Source organism: Hordeum vulgare, chromosome 2H (assembly GCF_904849725.1).
Source record: "Hordeum vulgare subsp. vulgare chromosome 2H, MorexV3_pseudomolecules_assembly, whole genome shotgun sequence".
NCBI lineage: Eukaryota > Viridiplantae > Streptophyta > Magnoliopsida > Poales > Poaceae > Hordeum > Hordeum vulgare.
The window spans coordinates 142,845,628-142,865,546 of record NC_058519.1 but is presented as its reverse complement, the minus strand read 5'-3'; the positions used below and the strand labels follow the sequence as shown (position 1 = coordinate 142,865,546).

Below are 19,919 nucleotides of genomic sequence, written 5' to 3'. Positions count from 1 at the left end.
AGCATTAAGCATGGCAAAGGAGTAGCAACATCAATCTCACAACATAGTGGATACTAGGGATCAATCCCCATCAAAACTAACTCGATTACATGATAGATCTCATCCTACTTATCACAGCCCAGCGAGCCTACGAATAGATTACTCACGAACGACGAAGAGCTTCATGGAATTGGAGAGGGAAGAAGGTTGATGATGACGATGGCGACGATTCCCCCTCTCCGGAGCCCAAGACGGACTTCAGATCTGCCCTCCAGATGAAGAACAGGTGGTGGCGGCGCCTCCGTATCGAAAACGTGATGAAAACTTCTCTTTTTTATTTTTTCTGGGATGAAAGGCAACTTATAGAGCTGGAATTGGGGGCGGCAGGTGCCTGTGGGCCCCACAAGCCTGCCCACCGCCACCAGGGGGTGGTGGCGGAGCAGGGGCTTGTGGCCCACGGGCCCACCCCCTAAGGTGGAACTTGGTGCAGATATTTTTGATATTTTCCAAAACTGCTCCCCGTAATTTTTCAGGACGTTTGGAGAACTTTGATTTCTGCACAAAAATAACACCAAGGCACTTCTGCTGAAAACAGCGTCAGTCCAGGTTAGTTCCATTCAAATCATGCAAATTATAGTCCAAAACAAGGGCAAAAGAGTTTGGAAAAGTAGATACGATGGAGACGTATCAACTCCCCCAAGCTTAAAACTTTGCTTGTCCTCAAGCAACTCAGTTGACAAACTGAGAGAGAAAGAAAAACTTTGACAAACTCTGTTTGATCTTGTTGTTGCGATTATGTCTAACTCATAACCAGAATTTCAGCAAGATCACAAGTTAACCACATAAGCAAATGACAGAAAGGTCTCACGGTAAAGTAATATCAATGGTATAATCAGCTAACGAGCAAATAATAATGAGTTTCAAATACCAACACTTCAATCAAGACAAGTGTGAAGCAATATGAATAGGTGGTATCTCGCTAGCTCTTTCTGAGACCACAAAAAATAAATGCAGAGCACTTTCAAAGATCAAGGGCTGACTAAACATTGTAATTAATAGCAACGAAGATCCACTCATAGTCATACTCAATATCAATCAAAAGCAAAGCATAAAAATGACAGAGGTGCTCTCTAATTGGTGCTTATATAAGAGGAGGATGACTCGATAGGAACATAAATAGATAGGCCCTCCGCAGAGGGAAGCATTGATTTGCAGAGGTGCGAGAGCTCAAGCTTTGAAAAGAGAGATAATAATTTTGGGTGGCATGCTTTCATTGTCAACGCAATGACCAAGAGTTCTCAATATCTTCCATGCTACTCATGCTATAGGCGGTTCCCAAACATAAAAGTAAAGTTTTAACTCCCCCACCACCAATCAATCACACTCCATGGCTAGTCGAATCCTCGGGTACAGTCCATACTAACATCAATCCGGGGGGAGTCTTGTTTTACAGTTATGTTTTCGATTTAAGCGTGGAACTGGGCATCCCAAATACCGGCCCCTTTCTCGTGAATGACTGTGAATAAACACATGTCGAGGATAACACTCCTGGCATGGAAGATACCAATAGCCCTCTGTCACCACATGAGCGGTTTGGGCATGCAAAATAGATTATTTCTTGAAGGTTTAGAGAGTGGCACATGCAAATTTACTTGGAACGACAGGTAGATACCGTAAATAGGTAGGTATCGTGGACTCTCATGGAATTTTTTTTGGGTTTGTGGAAGTGGATGCACAAGCAGTATTCCCGCTTAGTACAAGTGAAGGCTAGCAAAAGACTGGGAAGCAACCAACTAGAGAGCGACAACAGTCATCAAGATGCAATGAGTTTGACTAACATTGAATGCAAGCATGAACATGATATAAATCACCATGAACACGAACATTATAGAGCTATGTTGATTTTGTTTCAACTACATGCATGAACATGCGCCTAGTCAAGCCACTTGAAACATTCAAAGGAGAATACCATCCTAGCATACTACATCATAGTCATCTCAAAATCTATGTTGGCATTCAAGACAAACCATTATAAGCTCTCAGCTAAATAAGCATGGCATCAAAAACTATGATCTCTAAGTTGTCATTGCAAACATGGTTCTCTCACAACAAAGCTAAATCTGGGTCGACAAGCTAGTCATATTTACAAAAACAAAATAGCTAGAGTTCATACCAGCTTTTCAGTCTCAGTCACTTCATCATATATCATCATTGTTGCCTTTCATTTGCACGATCGAATGATGAAAACGATAATAAGCGCATTGGACTAAGCTGAATCTGCACGCAAACACAAAGGAGAAGACAAAGTAATATGGCTCTTTGAAAGCTAAACAGGTAAGCATGCAAGAACCAATAAGCATTGTAACCAATATCTTCTACCTTGACACAAAGAAAAAGAAAACTATTTACACGGGAAAGCTCCCAACAAGCAAAAGAAGAAAGAAAATTATTTTTGGGTTTTCTCAAAAGGACACAAAACAAGAAAACAAGAAAACGAAAAGAAACTAGCATGGATAATACAGTGGCAAAGTGTAAACACCGGCTAACAAAGTGAAAGTATAAGCAAGAATGTAAAATCAGTGAGAACACGTACTCCCCCAGGCTTAGGCTTTTGGCCTAGCTTGGTCTACTCCCATGGATGATCCTGGCGAAACCCAAAGTCATAATGGGTGTTATACGGGAGTGCTGCAGCCACTGCCTGAATAGCTGCCTCACGAAGTCAAGCAGCCGTCGCCTCCCTCTCATACTCCTCTGCCTCTCCTATGGTTATGTAGTATCTTCGTTTAACCTGAAAGTCAAAGAAAGCAGGAGCAGGAAGGGTAATATGGAAAACACGCTGCCGGTTAAATATCAAGCGGTATAGGAGGGATCCATGATCTCTCTCAAGGAACTGGTAGCGTGTTAGAGCGACACGATCAAGGTAGGCTATACGGAGAGGAGGGTCTTCTGGACGGATGGATACTCCAAGAAAATTTGCTAAGCGTGTAGCATAAACTCCACCAAATAAATCCCCCTCACTGGCATTTTTATTCAGCCTCCTTGCTATAATAGCTCCCATATTGAAGCTCCTGTCACCTCTTATTGCGCTCTTAAGGATACTAAGGTCGGAAGCGCATAGGTGACAATGTGAACCCTTGCCGTTAATGCACCTACCTATGAAGAGGGCAAGGTAGTGCAAGGCAGGGAAATGGATGCTTCCTATGGTGGCTTGCATGATATCTCTGGTTTCTCCAACAGTTATACTGGAGACAAAGTCTCTGACCGAAGACTTAGGAGGCTCATAGACACTACCCCCATCAGGTATCTTGAAGATCCTATTGAAATCCTCCAGATCCACGGTATAGGATTTATCGTACAGATCAAACAGTATGGATGAGTCATGACCAGCTAAAAATTTAAATCTATGCACGAAAGAAGCAGTGAGCATAGCATACTGTTCACATTTATCTGAGAGGAATTCTTCTAGCCCGGCATTGCGGACAAGTGCATCAAACTCATCCTTGAAAACTGCTTCGATCATGAACTCATCGGAAGGCCATTCACATGGTTGCACCGGCGCGTCCCTTAGTTGAAAAGGTTCGGGCTCCCGAAAATAGAGACGGGGACCCTTCTTACTTGAGGAACGACCATGAAACTTCCTCCTGAACATAATATCGTTTTGCTGAAATTTTTGAAGTTCAAGAGAAAAGTGAACAAAGACCCCCTACACCTTATAGCAACTACTCCTACTAGTGCCTAGAGACCGTATCACGCGCTAAAACTACTTGGGACCAACTAAAATCAACTTTTCAAGCTCAAGAACATGGTCACCAAGGTAGCAAGAATTCGCGAAGGATAAAGCACTAGATCAAAAACTAATTGGACCAATGGAGGAGTCACTTACCAAGGAGTAATTTCCCCAAAATGGTTCGGAGAATGGTGCTTTGAGCAAGGAGATCGGAAATCGCAGCCAAATGAGCAAGAACACGGGTTTGAGCTGCGAAACAATTTTTTTGGAGGTGGAAGAAGAGGCTGGGAGCTGGAATGAGTGGAGGGGGTGCCTGTGGGCCCCACAAGCTTGCACCCGGCCACGAGGGGGGTAGGTGGCGGTGGGGGGGGGGGGCTTGTGGCCCACTGGTCTGGCCCCCAGGCCAGCTCTCAGGCCTAGCAATTTTCAAAAATTCCACAAAAATCATACTAAATTTTCAGGACCATGGGAGAACTTTTATGTTCGAGGTATTTTTCTCCGGGACGCTAAAACAGAAAACAGGAAAAACTAAACTAATTCTATAATTTTTCTTAAAAGCAACAAAGAAGGAAAACTCAAAACAGAGGTATGTGACTCTCTAATTCATCCGTCTCATGGTCATCGAAAGAAATCCGTCAATGGGATTGATCAAGTCCTTATGACAAAACCTTCTCGAATCGCAAAAAGAGAACGGAGAATTTCCGAATATCCACTAAGTCACCTCAATGGGGATATGTATCTCCCCAACAAGCAAATCATACTTCATCTTGACACGAGGAATAGGGCATTCAAAGCTCCCAATAAGAATCGATGAAGTCTTTTCGGTAGCATTGATGTAATGTACTGGATATCGTTTCTTCGGAAAGTGCACTGTGTGCTCATTACCGTTGACGTGGAAAGTGACATTGCCTTTGTTGCAATCTATAACAGCCCCTGCAGTGTTTAAAAAGGGTCTTCCGAGGATGATAGCCATGGCATCCTCCTCGGGAATATCCAAGATAACATAGTCTGTTAAGATAGTGGTATTAGCAACCACAATAGGCACATCCTCGCAAATGCCGATAGGGAAAGCAGTTGATTTGTCGGCCATTTGCAGAGAGATTTCAGCGGGTGTCAACTTATCCAGGTCAAGCCTACGATAAAGAGAGAGAGGCATAACACTAACACCGGCTCCAAGATTGCACAACACAGTTCTAACGTAGTTGCCTTTACTGGAGCAAGGTATAGTGGGCACTCCGGGATCACCCAGTTTCTTAGGAGTTCCACCTTTGAAAGTGTAGTTGGCAAGCATGGTGAAGATCTCAAGATCTGGTATCTTCCGTTTATTAGTCACGATATCTTTCATGTACTTGGCATACGGAGACATCTTGAGCATATCAGTTAACCGCATCTGCAGAAAGACGAGTCTTATCATCTCAACGAAGCGCTCAAAATCCTCATCATCCTTTTTCTTGGATGGCTTAGGAGGAAAGGGCATAGGTCTCTGAACCCATGGCCCTCTTTCTTTACCATGCTTCCTAACAGTGAAGTCATTCTTGTTGTATCTCTTAGGTTGTGGGTTATCAGGATTAACCGTAGGTTCAATCTCCACATCATCATCATTGCTAGGTTGAGCATTATTATGAACATCACTGTCCATATTGTCACCACGTTCATGTTCATCACCAGATTGTGTTTCGGCATCAGACGCAGAAATATCATTAGGTTCTTCAGGTGTGATAGTATTTGGTGAACTGGCGTGCATGTTTCTATCATCCTTCTTCTTCTCCTTAGGATGACTAGGTGTATCAGCATTGATTCCTTGAGAATCTTGATCAATTCTCTTAGGTTCATTGAGCAAGTCATTCTGAGCTTTAAGGACTTGTTCTACCTGAGTAGTAATCTTAGAGGCATGTTTACTCAGGAGCTTCACAGCATTGACATTTCTGTCTACACAAGCACTTAAATGGCTAAGCATATGAGTACTTTGTTCCAAATGTCTGCTAACATAATCATTGAAACTCTGTTGTTTGGCAACAAAGTTGTCAAATTCATCAAAGCATAGGCTAGCAGGTTTATAAAAAGGAATATCACTCTCATCAAACCTACGCAGAGAATTCACTTCTAGTACCTGTATCGGGTTATCGAGACCATGGATCTCTTCGATAGGTTGTAGATTTTTGACATCTTCAGATCTAATGCCTTTCTCTTGCATAGATTTCTTGGATTCTTGCATATCTTCGGGACTAAGGAATATAATACCTCTTTTCTTAGGAGTTGGCTTATGAGGCGGTTCGGGAATAATCCAAGCATTATCGTTGATCAAGATGTGATTCAGTAGGGTCTCAGCTTGTTCTATAGTTCGTTCCCTAAAAACACAACTGACACAACTATCTAGGTAGTCTCTAGAGGCATCGGTAAGTCCGTTATAGAGGATATCAATTATCTCGTTCTTCTTAAGAGGGTGATCGGGCAAAGCATTTTGTAGCTGGACGAGCCTCCCCCAAGCTTGTGGAAGACTCTCTTCTTGGAGTTGAGCAAAGTTGTATATTTCCTACAAGGCAGCTTGCTTCTTATGGGCAGGGAAATATTTCTCACAGAAGTAATAGACCATCTCCTGGGGACTACGCACACATCCAGGAGCAAGAGAGGTGAACCAGACTTTAGCGTCATCCTTTAGAGAGAAAGGAAACAACTTAAGGATATAGTAGTGGCAGATCTTCTCCTCATTAGTGAAGAGGTTGGCTATTTTGGATAGTTTGGCAAGATGGGCTATGACCGTCTCAGACTCATAACCGTGAAAAGGATCAGATTCAACTAGAGAGATTATCTCAGGATCGACAGAGAATTCATAATCCTTATCGGTGACAAAGATAGGCGAAGTGGCAAACTTCGGGTCATTTCTCATCCTAGCTTCCCGATATTTTTCCTTCCACTTGAGAAGTAATTTCTCAGCGTCATAGGCATCCTTACACGCAAGAAAATCCTCAGCTCTCTCTCCCTCCATAATGTAACCCTCAGGTATAACAGGCAATTCATATCTAGGAGAGCTAGATCTAGCAGGAGCAAAAGCAGGTTCTGTCTCAATAATATCGGCAGTATCAGAGGCATCACGAGCATTGGCAGTAACTCTAGCAATATGAGCATCAAGGAACACTCCTAGTGGAACATCAGGCAAAGGAGTATCTCTAGCAGTATCAGGCATAGTATCAAGCATAGCATCATCAGGCAAAATAGCATCTCTAGCATCATTAGGCAAGGCAGTATCAAGCATAGCATCTCTAGCAGTATCACGCATAGTATCAAGCATAGTATCATCAGGCATAGTATCAAGCATAGTATCATCAAGCATAGTATCAAGCATAGCTTCTCTAGCAGTAGTATCACAAGCATCATCAAGCACATGCGACATATCAAGATTTCTAGCAGGAGGTGATGTCGTAAACTTACTCATAACTGAAGGTGAATCAAGTGCAGAGCTAGATGGCAATTCCTTACCTCCCCTTGTAGTTGAGGGCAAGACTTTGGTCTTCGGATCCTTCAGATTCTTCATAGTGATCAGCAGATATAAATCCCAAGTGACTCAGAGAATATAGCAATACCTCCCGGCAACGGCCCCATAAAGATGCTGATCGTGCAATCTCTGGCGTTAGCTAGACGAATGCTTATGACAACAAACCTTCTCCTGCAACGGCACTAGAAGAATGCTGCTAGCACTCTCCGACAATGAAACTAGAAGAATGTTGTTGATGGCCCACCAGCGCGTGGGTTCGCAGCAGTTTTCGAGGGTAGAGTATTCGATCCAATTTGTTGGTTTACCAGTCAGGAGGTGAGAGAATACTCTCGAGTATTAGCAGCTGAATTTGTCAGATTCAACCACACCTGAAAGATTAGTATCTGCAAGCACAGTAGTAATAGCAAAGTAGCGAGTAACGACAGTGTAACGAGCAATAGCAGTGGCAAGGAACAGCAGTAGTGACAGCGGTAGCAAGTAGCAACAGTAGCAAGCGACAGTAGTAGCAATAGTAGCAGCAGAGCAAGACAAGTAATAGCAATAGCAACAGTAGTAGCAGCAGCAGAGCAAGACAAGTAACAACAGTAGCAACAGTAGTAGCAGCAGCAGCAGAGCAAAACAAGTAACAGCAGCAGTAGGACAAACTCGTAGGCAATGGGTCGGTGATTTGTTTGGATGATATTCATCATGCAACAGCTATAACACGGAGAGATATGTGACTAGCTCCCGTTCGTCAATGTGATGTAGGCATGCATTCCGTGTGTCATCATACGTGCTTAGGGAAAAGAACTTGCATGACATCTATTGTCCATCCCTCCCGTGGCAGCGGGGTCCAAAAGGAAACTATGGGATATTTAGGTTCTCCTTTTAATAAAGAAACAGACCAACGCATTAGCACTTGGTGAACACATGAACTCCTCAAACTATGGTCATCACCGGGAGTGGTTCCAGTTATTGTCACTCCGGGGTTGCCGGATCATAACACATAGTAGGTAACTACAACTTACAAGATCGGACCTAAAACACACATATATTGGTGACAACATAATAATTTCAGATATGAAATCATGGCACTCGGGCCCTAGTGACAAGCATTCAGCATGGCAAAGTACTAGCAACATCAATCTCAGAACATAGTGGACACTAGGGATCAATCCCCATCAAAACTAACTCGATTACATGATAGATCTCATCCTACTCGTCACTACCCAGCGAGCCTACGAATAGATTACTCAGGAACGACGAATAGCTTCATGCAATTGGAGAGGGAAAAACGTTGATGATGACGATAGCGACGATTTCCCCTCTCCGGAGCCCAAGACGGACTCCAGATCTGCCCTCCAGATGAAGAACAGGTGGTGGCGGCGCCTCCGTATCGAAAACGCGACGAAAACTTCTCTTTTATTTTTTCTGGGACGTAAGGCAACTTATAGAGCTGGAATTGGGGGCGGCAGGTGCGTGTGGGCCCCACAAGACTGCCCACCGCCACCAGGGGGGTGGTGGCGGAGCAGGGGCTTGTAGCCCACTGGCCAACCCCCCCCCCCCCCCCGAGGTGGAACTTGACGCATATATTTTTGATATTTTCCAAAACTGCTCCCCGTAAATTTTCAGGACGGTTGGAGAACTTTGATTTCTGCACAAAAATAACACCAAGGCAATTCTGCTGAAAACAGCGTCAGTCCAGGTTAGTTCCATTCAAATCATGCAAATTATAGTCCAAAACAAGGGCAAAAGAGTTTGGAAAAGTAGATACGATGGAGACGTATCATAAGACATAAAAGCGAGAGACTGCATAATAAAGTTCTTTATCACAGGAGGCAACATAAAGTGACGTTCCTTCACACTAAGAGATCACACATCCAAACCTCAAAAGAGCATGACAACCTCTGCTTCCCTCTGCGAAGGGCCTATCTTGTACCTTTACTTTTTATCTTTATAAGAGTCATGGTGATCAACACCAATTCCTTATTTCGCCATTATCCTGGCAAGCGTCATGTGCTAGGGAAAGATCTATATTCATATATCAACCTGGAAGTAAGTAATCATGAATTATTATTGTTGACATTACCCTTGAGGTAAATAGTTGGGAGGCGAAACTATAAGCCCCTATCTTTCTTTGTGTCCAACTGAAACTTTGATCTCACAGTACTAGGAAAAGGGCTTTAGATGATATAGACACTAATGGCGCACCAGACAAGTAGTGCGCCACTACTATATAGTAGTGGGGCACCATGTGCAGGTGTGCCATTAGTGTGATGGACACTAATGGCGCACCACACACTCGGTGCGCCACTACGATTTTTTTTGCAAAACTACTAATGGCGCACCACCAGCTGGTGCGCCATTAGTAACCAGGGTTACTAATGGCGCATCTGTTGGTGGTGCGCCACTACTATAATTTTTTTTGTTGCAAAACTACTAATGGCGCACAAGAGCTGGTGCGCCATTAGTAACCAGGGTTACTAATGGCGCATCTGCTGGTGGTGCGCCATTAGTAACCAGGGTTACTAATGGCGCATCTGCTGGTGGTGCGCCATTACTATATTTTTTTTTGTAAAACTACTAATGGCGCACCACCTGCTCGTGCGCCATTAGTAACCCTGGTTACTAATGGCGCATTGATAGGTGGTGCGCCATTAATAGTTTGTGTTTCCCTCCCAATCGAAATTTCAGTTTCCCTCCGCTCCACCGAAAATGCTCCCCCAACTATGCGGCGCGCTCCACCCGAAAACTTGAAACGAGAACCGCCTCGAAGGCCAACGCCACGGGGAGGAACTCCAACTCCATGAGGGAGTTCCTAGAGAAGAACTACAAGGACACCTCTGGCAAGGAGACCATCAAGCTCACCATCCGAGCCCTTCTAGAGGTATTTATGCTGCAATTGCTTCTTGTTAGTTTTATATCCAACATAATAGACCTCAATGTTTCCAGGGAAGCCGCCGGATCGATCGAGACGACCGCCGCCGTTCTCCTTCGGTCCGTTCCCCCCTCCGCCCCTCCATAGCTAGTGCCTTGCGGATCTCAGGTACGGCGCAACTCCTCTCTCTCCCGCTCCCCGTCACACGCCATGCCCCCTCCCTAGGTTTTGCTCTGCTCCGCCTCTTGCCGGATACTCCGGTGCACGCCAGGATCTGATTGATCACGACTCGTGTCCCCTACGCGCCAACCAGCCTTCTCGCCCGCGTTCCTAGATCCGTGAATCTGTAATCCGTCTTCGCGAGGCATTGTTTGCCTCTAACTGTTCGCGAATCTGTGATCGGTTCGGGTTAAGACGGCCGGTGCGTGGAGCGGCTGCAACTCGCGGCTACCAGTTTGGATCTGTAGTAAACTCCAATAGCGGCTCATAGTTAGCAGTGTCAGTAGTCGGGTTCTGAGATGGCTCGTGCGTGGAGTGCAAGGATTGCGCGGGCTGACGAGTTTGAAGATGTCAGTTCGGTTCTAGGATGGCAACTCGGATGTCAGATTACCCGTTGCCATATCAGTAGCCTGCCGGGCCTATCTACATTATGCTCGATTTGTTTGGATGGTTTAGCTTGAGGGTCTTAGATTTTTTTTATAATGTGATCTGATGTTGTTTGATTGGGGATCTCTGATCATAGTGTTCAGTCTGCATCTGCTTCACAGTGAATGCTTTAGGCTAGCGTTATTTTAACTGACGTCTAGCAGTTACCTACTTATGTGGACATTGTACTTTCGAAATTCTTAAAATATGGTATTGCTCTAGGAAAATATGTGTTGAATTCACTTGTGTTCATAATGTATTTATATGTTCCCTAGTCTTTGTGTTCTTGCTTTTTACTTATGGCTACCTCGTGAATTATACTTTTTTTGTTCCGCCACGAGCAAAACTTAAGTGGCAGAATATTTAGTTAAACCTATTTGATATGTGCATAGAACATTTATTTCTTGGCCACTCTTTGTATATGAGTGGCTGTAGATTCTCAGTTCTCGATTCTTTCAAGTTTCAGCTATCTTGCATGCCTTTTTTGTGAGAAATAATTAGCTTCTCTCTTGCAGTTTTATAACTTGCCGACTTGGCTTTGGTAACTCCTGGGACTGACGAACCACAGAACCACCAAACGACTGAACAAATAGCGAGACGGAACAAATTACCAGTCAACTTTTGAAAGCCTTGCACTTTTGTGTTTCACTGTTCTTAATCACAAGTATTTTTGTTTTGGTCCACACACACAATGTTGCCAAGGAATTGATGAAGTATCACTCACAAACCCTCGGATATGTAATTGGTGGCAATGGCGGGAGAACTGAAGCTGACCAGCTTGCAAAGGGGGTCAATTTGTTAGTAGCAACACCAGGCAGGCTGTTGGACCATCTGCAAAACACCAAGGGTTTCATATATAAGAGACTAAAGGTAAATAACTAGTATGCACCACCTTTATGTCAAGGAACAGAGAAGATTTGAAGTTGGATTTGAAGTTGCATGTTTATGGTAACATCACAGTTTTAGTTATGTCTAGTAGCTTTACTAAAGTAAGTAGCTATTGTCATAATACACTTATGCACAAGATGTGAGATGTAACTTGCCTTGTTACAACAGAAAATAGTAGCCATTATGGTTGTAACTGTCAGCAACGTGTGAAAGAAACATACATTTTCATGGAGGAAGCAACACTCATCATGGTTTATATATGTATGATGATGCTTCGTTGCACACCATATAGCTTAACTTAATTTTTTTATGCCAGAATTGCTTTGTTATGGACTAATCAGTCATCTAAGAGGTGCTTTACCCACTAGGACTGCTGCTGATGACCCTAGTAGCTGTAGCTCTCATTTGACAAATCACCCTCCGGTTTTGCTAGCTATGCTGTATGGCTGATTCTGATGCACTCAAAGTGGAAAAATGAAGAATAATGATCCTCCTTTTCCCCTTCCTGTCTTAGTATTCGTCGCAGTCCTTATCGCCTCTGTAGCCGCATAGTTAATTTCAAGTTGCAACAGCTATGTAAATCTACACCAAGTTGCAGTTGATTCTCCTTGGATCAAAATATTTGCGGGCAAGGTTCACGATCTGCCAGGCTAATGACATTCAATAACATATCCAGAGTGCACTTTCATGCAGTTATGAGTGGTGTTTCTGTAAACTTGTAGGAATGGTGTGGCAGTAAAAATGTTTATAAACACCAAGGGTTTCATAAGTTAGCTTGAAAAATCAATGCACACTGTCATAACTAAAGGAGTAAGACCTTGGATTTGATGTTGCATGTTTATGGAGTGCAAGGATCAGACCAAGCGTAGCTCTGTGATGTTACCATACACTTTTCTGCCAACTATGCCAGCTAGAAAACTGAGAGTTGTAGCACATAAGGTATATTTTCATTAGATTGATTTTCTCTGTGGTGTGATGTGGCAAGGAGGGGAGGATGAACATGCCTTTTTCAACACATGGGTGGGGACTAACAGCGACGGGGCTTTCCAAATCTGGCGGCCGCTGTACCCGCCTGTATAGCGCGCGGGCGCTGCGTAGCAGCGTCCAGTTTCCCAAACGCTGCCACCAAGGACGCCGTCCGTGCCTCGGCGGCTTCTGCCGCCACCAAGTACACCATCCTCAGGCCCTTCCGTGAGAACCGTGCTCTCTGGGTCTCACTCTCTATCTTGACACCTTCCGTGCAGTAATAAATTTACATTGCTTTGATAGACTGTGATGATAGATGTGGCACTGTGTTGTATCTGTCACTAGTTCTGATAGATGTGGTAGCGTTTTATCTTCAGACTGCATGGATAGTGCAAGTTTAGAAGTCATCTCTGGGTTTGAAGTGTAGAGCAATAGAAATTTCATTGCTTTGATACGATGGAATGTGCCTGCTGGACTCTGATGATAGTGATTGGCCTTTTGACGTGCAGATCATTTCGGGGCTTCAGAATTTCGATAGGTCCAATGTTGCATCTGTCGTCACGACCGCAGATAAGGTGTGGATGCTGTTTGGTGCACTCATTTTCCATGCTCTGTTTTCTTTTTTTGTATAGCTTAGCTCTTGCAGAGGGGTGAAATGTTAACCTTTGAACTTTTTCTGGGATAAAACCTGGTCGCTTTGCAGACATTTTTGTATGTACGTTCCCGTCGCCGTCGCGGGGCGTTCTTGGCTCCGATCGCTTGCCGGCTCCGAGCGGATAGTCGATAGTGCCGTGCCGTGCTGCTGGCCTGCTGCAAGCTGATGGCGAGTGGGGGAAGGGGAAGCGGCTTGGAGTGACAGTGACATGCGGCACTGAAATGTGGACGCGAGTGCTGAAATTCTGAAAAACCTTGCTTCGAAATTCAGAGACGCCAGCTAAAGGCAAGCGTGATCATGAGTTAAAGAACCACTTGGAGATGTTTGGTTGCCTCTTGTTGTGTGTTTCAGCGCTCTACTCCCATGCTATATGTGCCGTGTTCACGAACTTTTAGTTCTATTTCTAGCATTTATGTTATCATTCATTACATAGTTCTTGTTATTTTAAAGTGATATGAACCTGCTGTTGTGTTGTTGGAGTCCTAACAAACAGTCAGATCCACAGGCTCGGTTTAGGCTAATTGCCTGAGCATTCAACAGATGCCAGGCAACTGTTCTTTAATTTGATTTTGTACCTGGCAACTGTTCTACATAGACAAGGGTGGACCACGGGCATCTGGTGTTCCTCTCGTAGTTAGACCAGCTTGTCTTATTTTTGTGATTATTGTCTTAGCTCTTATGGCTGGTGCTTGCAGAAAGATCCAATAGCTGGAGAGTCTGAAGGGCTGGCATTTGAGTTCAATATCTGCGAAGCTGTGGCCTCATGGGAGCAGGTGTGCATTTTATGTACTGTACTGACTTATCCGTGTGGTTTATATTAATTCACTGAAAATCGGCAAGACATCGTTAAGTGATGCGTTGGCACTTGACATAATGTTGTTAGAGCAACACAGTAGCTATTGATGTAGTGACTTAAGTTGTTTTTTTCTAGGTTCGCAAGAGTACCACAATACTCACAAAAGAGTACATCGATGCATTACCAAATGGCTGGGAGGAGTATGCATGGCGCAGGATCAACAAAGGAATCCTTCTGTGGGTAGACACAAGTTTCACAGTTTCACACAGACTTGCATTATGGTTCAATTCTACAGATTGTTGAATATGTTTAGTTTTGGGTTTGCAGGAATAAGTGCAGGAACATAACTCTTTGCATGGAGAAGCTTTCATTGGTTCTCCCTGACACATCACCATATGTACCTCAGCAATTTGGTAGCTGTGCCGTTGTTGGTCACTACCCTATATATTTGGGTTGTATCGTTGTGTATTATATTTTCTATGGAGCTATGTATGTATGGATAGTATGGAACTATATGTATATATGGATGCTATGGAACTATATGTATATATGGATGCTATGGAATTTTGGATGTATGGATGCTATGGAATTTTGATATATGGATCATGAAATTTGTTATGCAGCTTTGCATATATGTTATGTGTTGTGGATCAGTAAAACTATTGGGCACATATTATGTATTATATATTTGATATATATGTTATGTGTTGTTGAATTTATGGTTTTGAAACAAAACATATATATGCCAGAATACAAGATACTAATGGAGCATCATGGGCTATACTAATGGCGCACTGCCTGGTGCGTCATTAGTATACCAGATACTAATGGCGCACCATGAGCTAAACTAATGGCGCACTTCTTGGTGCGCCATTAGTATACCAGATACTAATGGCGCACCATAAGCTATACTAATGGCGCACTGCCATACTAATGGCACACCTGTGGTGCGCCATTAGTAAAAAAATTTAATGGTGTGATGCTAGTGGCGCACCTATAGTGCGCCATTAGTAGCCAAAATAGGTGCGCCACTAGCAGGCCTTTTCCTAGTAGTGTCATGAGTACCGCGTGAGTTTTAGCAATTGTAGAAGACTAAAAGATGATTGAGGATGTGGACTTGCTCTACAAGCTCTTATTTGACTCTTTCTGATGTTATGATAAATTGCAATTGCTTCAATGACTAAAGACTATTGGTTGTTAATTCTCAATAAGGTTCTTGATCCATACTTTACATTGTGAAGGAATTGTCACTTTAGCATAAGAGATTATATGACGATAATGGTGTTCTAAATATGATCATGATGCCTGCATGTCTGTATTTCATTTTATCGACACCTCTATCTCTAAACATGTGGGCATATTTATTGATCTCAGCTTCCGCTTGAGGACAAGCGAGGTCTAAGCTGTGGGGAGTTGATACGTCTGATACGTCTCCAACGTATCTATAATTTTTGATGGTTCCATGCTATTATCTTGTCAACTTTGGATGTTTTGTATGCATGAATATGCTATTATATATATATATTTTTGGGACTAACCTATTAACTCAGTGCCAAGTGCCAGTTTCTGTCTTTTCCGTGTTTTTGACCTTTTTCAGAAGAGAATATTAAACGGAGTCCAAACGGAATAAAACCTGTGGAATGATTTTTTTCCATAACATAAGATATGCAGGAGAGTTGAGAACGAAGGCACGGGACCTCGGGGGAGGTCACAAGACCCCTAGCCCCGGCCTGGGGGGGCCTAGCAGGCTTGTGGGCCCCCCGTGGCCCCTCTGCCCTACCTCTTCCGCCTATAAATTCTCTAAAAATCCAAAACCATCAGAGAGAGCCACGAAAATACTTTTCCTCCGCCACAAGCTTCTGTCCCCGCAAGATCTCATCTGGGGACCGTTCTGGTGCCCTGCCGGAGGGGGGATTCGGACACGGAGGGCTTCTTCATCAACACCATTGCCTCTCCGATGATGCGTGGGTAGTGCACCATAGACCTTCGGGTCCATAGCTAGTAGATGGCTTCTTCTCTCTCTTGGATCTTCAATACAAAGTTCTCCATGATCTTCATGGAGATCTATCCGATGTAACTTTCTTTTCCGGTGTGTTTGTCGAGATCCGGTGAATTCTGGATTTATGATCAGATTATATATGAATATTATTTGAGTCTCCTCTGATCTCTTATATGCATGATTTTGTATCCTTGTAATTCTCTTCGAGTTGTGGGTTTCGTTTGACCAACTTGATCTATAATTCTTGCAATGGGTGAAGCGCTTGGTTTTGGGTGCATACCGTGCGGTGTCCTCACCTAGTGACAGAAGGGGTAGCGAGGCACGCATCATGTTGTTGCCATCAAGGGTAAAAAGATGGGGTTTATATCATATTGCATGAATTTATCCCTCTGCATCATGTCATCTTGCTTAAAGCGTTACTCTGTTTGTTATGAACTCAATACACTAGATGCATGCTGGATAGTGGTCGATGTGTGGAGTAATAGTAGTAGATGCAGACAGTATCGATCTACTTGTCTCGGACGTGATGCCTATATGTATGATCATTGCCTTAGATATCATCATGACTTTTCGTGATTCTATCAATTGCTCGACAGTAATTCGTTCACCCACGTAATACTTGCTATCATGAGAGAAGCCTCTAGTGAACACTATGGCCCTCGGGTCTACTTCACATCATATTTTCAAATCTACACTTTTACTTTGTTGCACTTTCCACCTTCAGTTCTCACCTTGCAAATAATCGTGAAGGGATTGACAACCCCTTTATAGCGTTGGGTGCAAGTTTGTTTGTTTTTGCGCAGGTACATTGGTGCCTCATCTTGATACTCCTACTGGATCAATACCTTGGTTCTCAAACTGAGGGAAATACTTATGGCTACTGTGCTGCATCACCCTTTCCTCTTCAAGGGAAAAACCAACACAAGCTCAAGAGGTAGCAACGTCCTTTTTGCATCATGCTTTTATATTGATATTTTTCGCATTATGGGCTGTTATTACACATTATGGTAGAATACTTATGCCTTTTCTCTCTTATTTTATAAGGTTTACATGAAGAGGGAGAATGCCGGCAGCTGGAATTCTAGGCTGGAAAAGGAGCAAGTTTGCGATACCTATTCGGCACAACTCAAAAAGACGTGAAAATCAGCGAGGAATTATTTTGGAATATATAAAAAATACTGGGCGGAAAAAATACTGGAGGGGAGCCACCAGGAGGTCACGAGCCTGTCAGGCACACCCTAGCCCCCTGGGCGTGCCTGGGGGGCTCGTGGGCCCCCTGTTACCCCTCCGACTCCCATGTGCTGCTATATAGAGAGTTTCGTCCGAGAAAAAATAAATCAAGGGAGAGCTTTCGGGAAGAAACACCGCCGCCATGAGGCGGAACTTGAGCAGAACCAATCTAGAGCTCCAGCAGGGCCGTCCTGCCGAGGAAACTTCCCTCCCGGAGGGGGAAATCGTCGCCATCGTCATCACCAACACTCCTCTCATCGGAGGGGACTCATCTCCATCAACATCTTCAGCATCACCATCTCATCTCCAAACCCTAGTTCATCTCTTGTACCCAATCTCCGTCTCGCGACTCCGATTGGTACTTGTAAGGTTGCGAGTAGTGTTAATTACCCCTTGTAGTTGATGCTAGTTGGATTACTTGGTGGAATATCATATGTTCAAATCCTTAATGCTATTCAATACCTCTTTGATCATGAACATAATTATGCTTTGTGAGTAGTTACGTTTGTTCCCGAGGACATGGGATAAGTCTTGCTATAAGTAGTCATGTGAATTTGGTATCAGTTTGATATTTTGATGCGTTGTATGTTGTCTTTCCTCTAGTGGTGTTATGTGAACGTCGACTACATGAAACTTCACCATTATTTGGGCCTAGAGGAAGGCATTGGGAAGTAATAAGTAGATGATGGGTTGCTAGAGTGACACAAGCTTAAACCCTAGTTTATGCGTTGCTTCACAAGGGGCTGATTTGGATCCACCAATTTAATGCTATGGTTAGACTTTGTCTTAATTCTTCTTTCGTAGTTGAGGATGCTTGCGAGAGGGGTTAATCATAAGTGGGATGTTTGTCCATGTAAGGACAACACCCAAGCACCGGTCCACCCACATATCAAACTATCAAAGTAGCGAACACGAATCATATGAACATGATGAAAACTAGCTTGACAGAAATTCCCATGTGTCCTCGGGAGCGCTTTACCTTATATAAGAGTTCGTCCAGGCTTGTCCCTTGCTACAAAAGGGATTGGGCCATCTTGCGGAACCTTTTTTACTATTGTTACTAGTTACCCGTTACGAATTATCTTATCCCGCAAATATCTGTTACCGATAATTTCAGTGCTTGCAGGGAATACCTTGCTGAAAACCACTTGTCATTTACTCCTACTCCACGTTGGGTTCGACACTCTTACTTATCGAAAGGACTACGATAGATCGCTTATACTTGTTGGTCATCATCTTCTTCTCTCTCTTTGTTCTTCAATACCATGTTCTTCATGATCTTCATGAAGATCTATCCGATGTAATACTCTTTTGCGGTGTGTTTGTCGAGATCCGATGAATTGTGGGTTTATGTTCAGATTATCTATGAATATTATTTGAATCTCCTATGAATTCTTTGCAAGTATCTTCGAGTTATTGGTTTGGTTTGGCCAACTAGATTAGTAATTCTTGCAATGGGAGAAGTACTTAGTTTTGGGTTCAATCTTGCGGTGTCCTCACCGAGTGACAAAGTAGGGGTAGCAACGCACGTATTGTATTGTTGCCGTCAAGGATAAAAATATGGGGTTTTCATCATATTACTTGAGTTTATCCCTCTACATCATGTCATCTTACTTAATGCGTTACTCTGGTCTTCATGAACTTAATACTCTAGATGCACGTAGGAGTCGGTCGATGTGTGGAGTAATAGTAGTAGATGCAGAATCGTTTCGGTCTACTTTACATGGACGTGATGCCTATATGCATAATCAGTGCCTTGGATATCCTCATAATTATTCTCTTTTCTATCAATTGCTCGATAGTAATTTGTTCACCCACCGTATTATTTCCTTCATGAGAGAAGCCTCTAGTGAAACCTATGGCCCCCGGGTCTATTTTCCAATTATACTTTCAGATCTGTACACCAAAAATACCAAAAATAAATTTTTTCAATTTATTTACTTTTCTTTTACTTTCCTTTTCTGCAATCTTTCATATCCATCTCTATTAGATCTCATCCTTGTAAATAACCATGAAGGGATTGACAACCCCTTTATTTCGTTGGGTGCAAGTGTTTGATCATTTGTGTAGGTGCTAACATTGGAGCCTTTCTTGTTCCTCCTACTAGATTGATACCTTGGTTCTCAACAAACTGAGGGAAATACTTATCTACTTTGCTGCATCACCCTTTCCTGTTCAACGGAAAACTAACGCAAGGTCAAGAAGTAGCACTAATCCATTCCCATCCCTTGCATGGGACTTAAACATGCACCCAAGGACACATGTATGGTTTTTTTGGACATTTAAATGCACCGGAGGATGTATTTGTAGCTTAGATTTAGATTACGGACATTGAAATCCCTAGAAAATGAATTAATGTACAAAAAGGCCAAACGAACCGTGAATAATTTGAAATTTCAGCACCGATCTCCTATTGTCCCATGTTGCGTGTAGAAAAAATATACAAGACCAAAAGAGGCAGCGATTATCATTTCGCCCACAAGGTGGTCACATTTTCCAACCGGGACCATGCAGGTTCTTGCAAGACGCTCTGGTTTGTAAGAGGTTTGTAATAAAGATTGGCCAAGACTGGACAATTTTTTTACCACGACATACATGTGTGCCGTGTTATGACACCATACCAACTTTCATGCTTTTTTGGTGAGTTTTGGATTTACGGGAACATTAAAATCGACATTCCCAAT

The 19,919-nt window shown here is 43.3% G+C and overlaps 1 protein-coding gene across 1 annotated transcript in view; it reads left to right on the top strand.

The window, feature by feature from the left end:
* Nucleotides 1–19,919, top strand: part of LOC123425900 — a 73,697-nt gene that overhangs the window by 14,817 nt on the left and 38,961 nt on the right. The window contains exons 2-8 of the mRNA XM_045109662.1: nt 12,500–12,528; nt 12,624–12,800; nt 13,065–13,141; nt 13,259–13,351; nt 13,884–13,983; nt 14,142–14,242; nt 14,334–14,433. Of these exons, the coding sequence (XP_044965597.1) occupies nt 12,500–12,528; nt 12,624–12,800; nt 13,065–13,141; nt 13,259–13,351; nt 13,884–13,983; nt 14,142–14,242; nt 14,334–14,433 (677 nt within the window). The remainder of the gene's footprint in view (nt 1–12,499; nt 12,529–12,623; nt 12,801–13,064; nt 13,142–13,258; nt 13,352–13,883; nt 13,984–14,141; nt 14,243–14,333; nt 14,434–19,919) is intronic.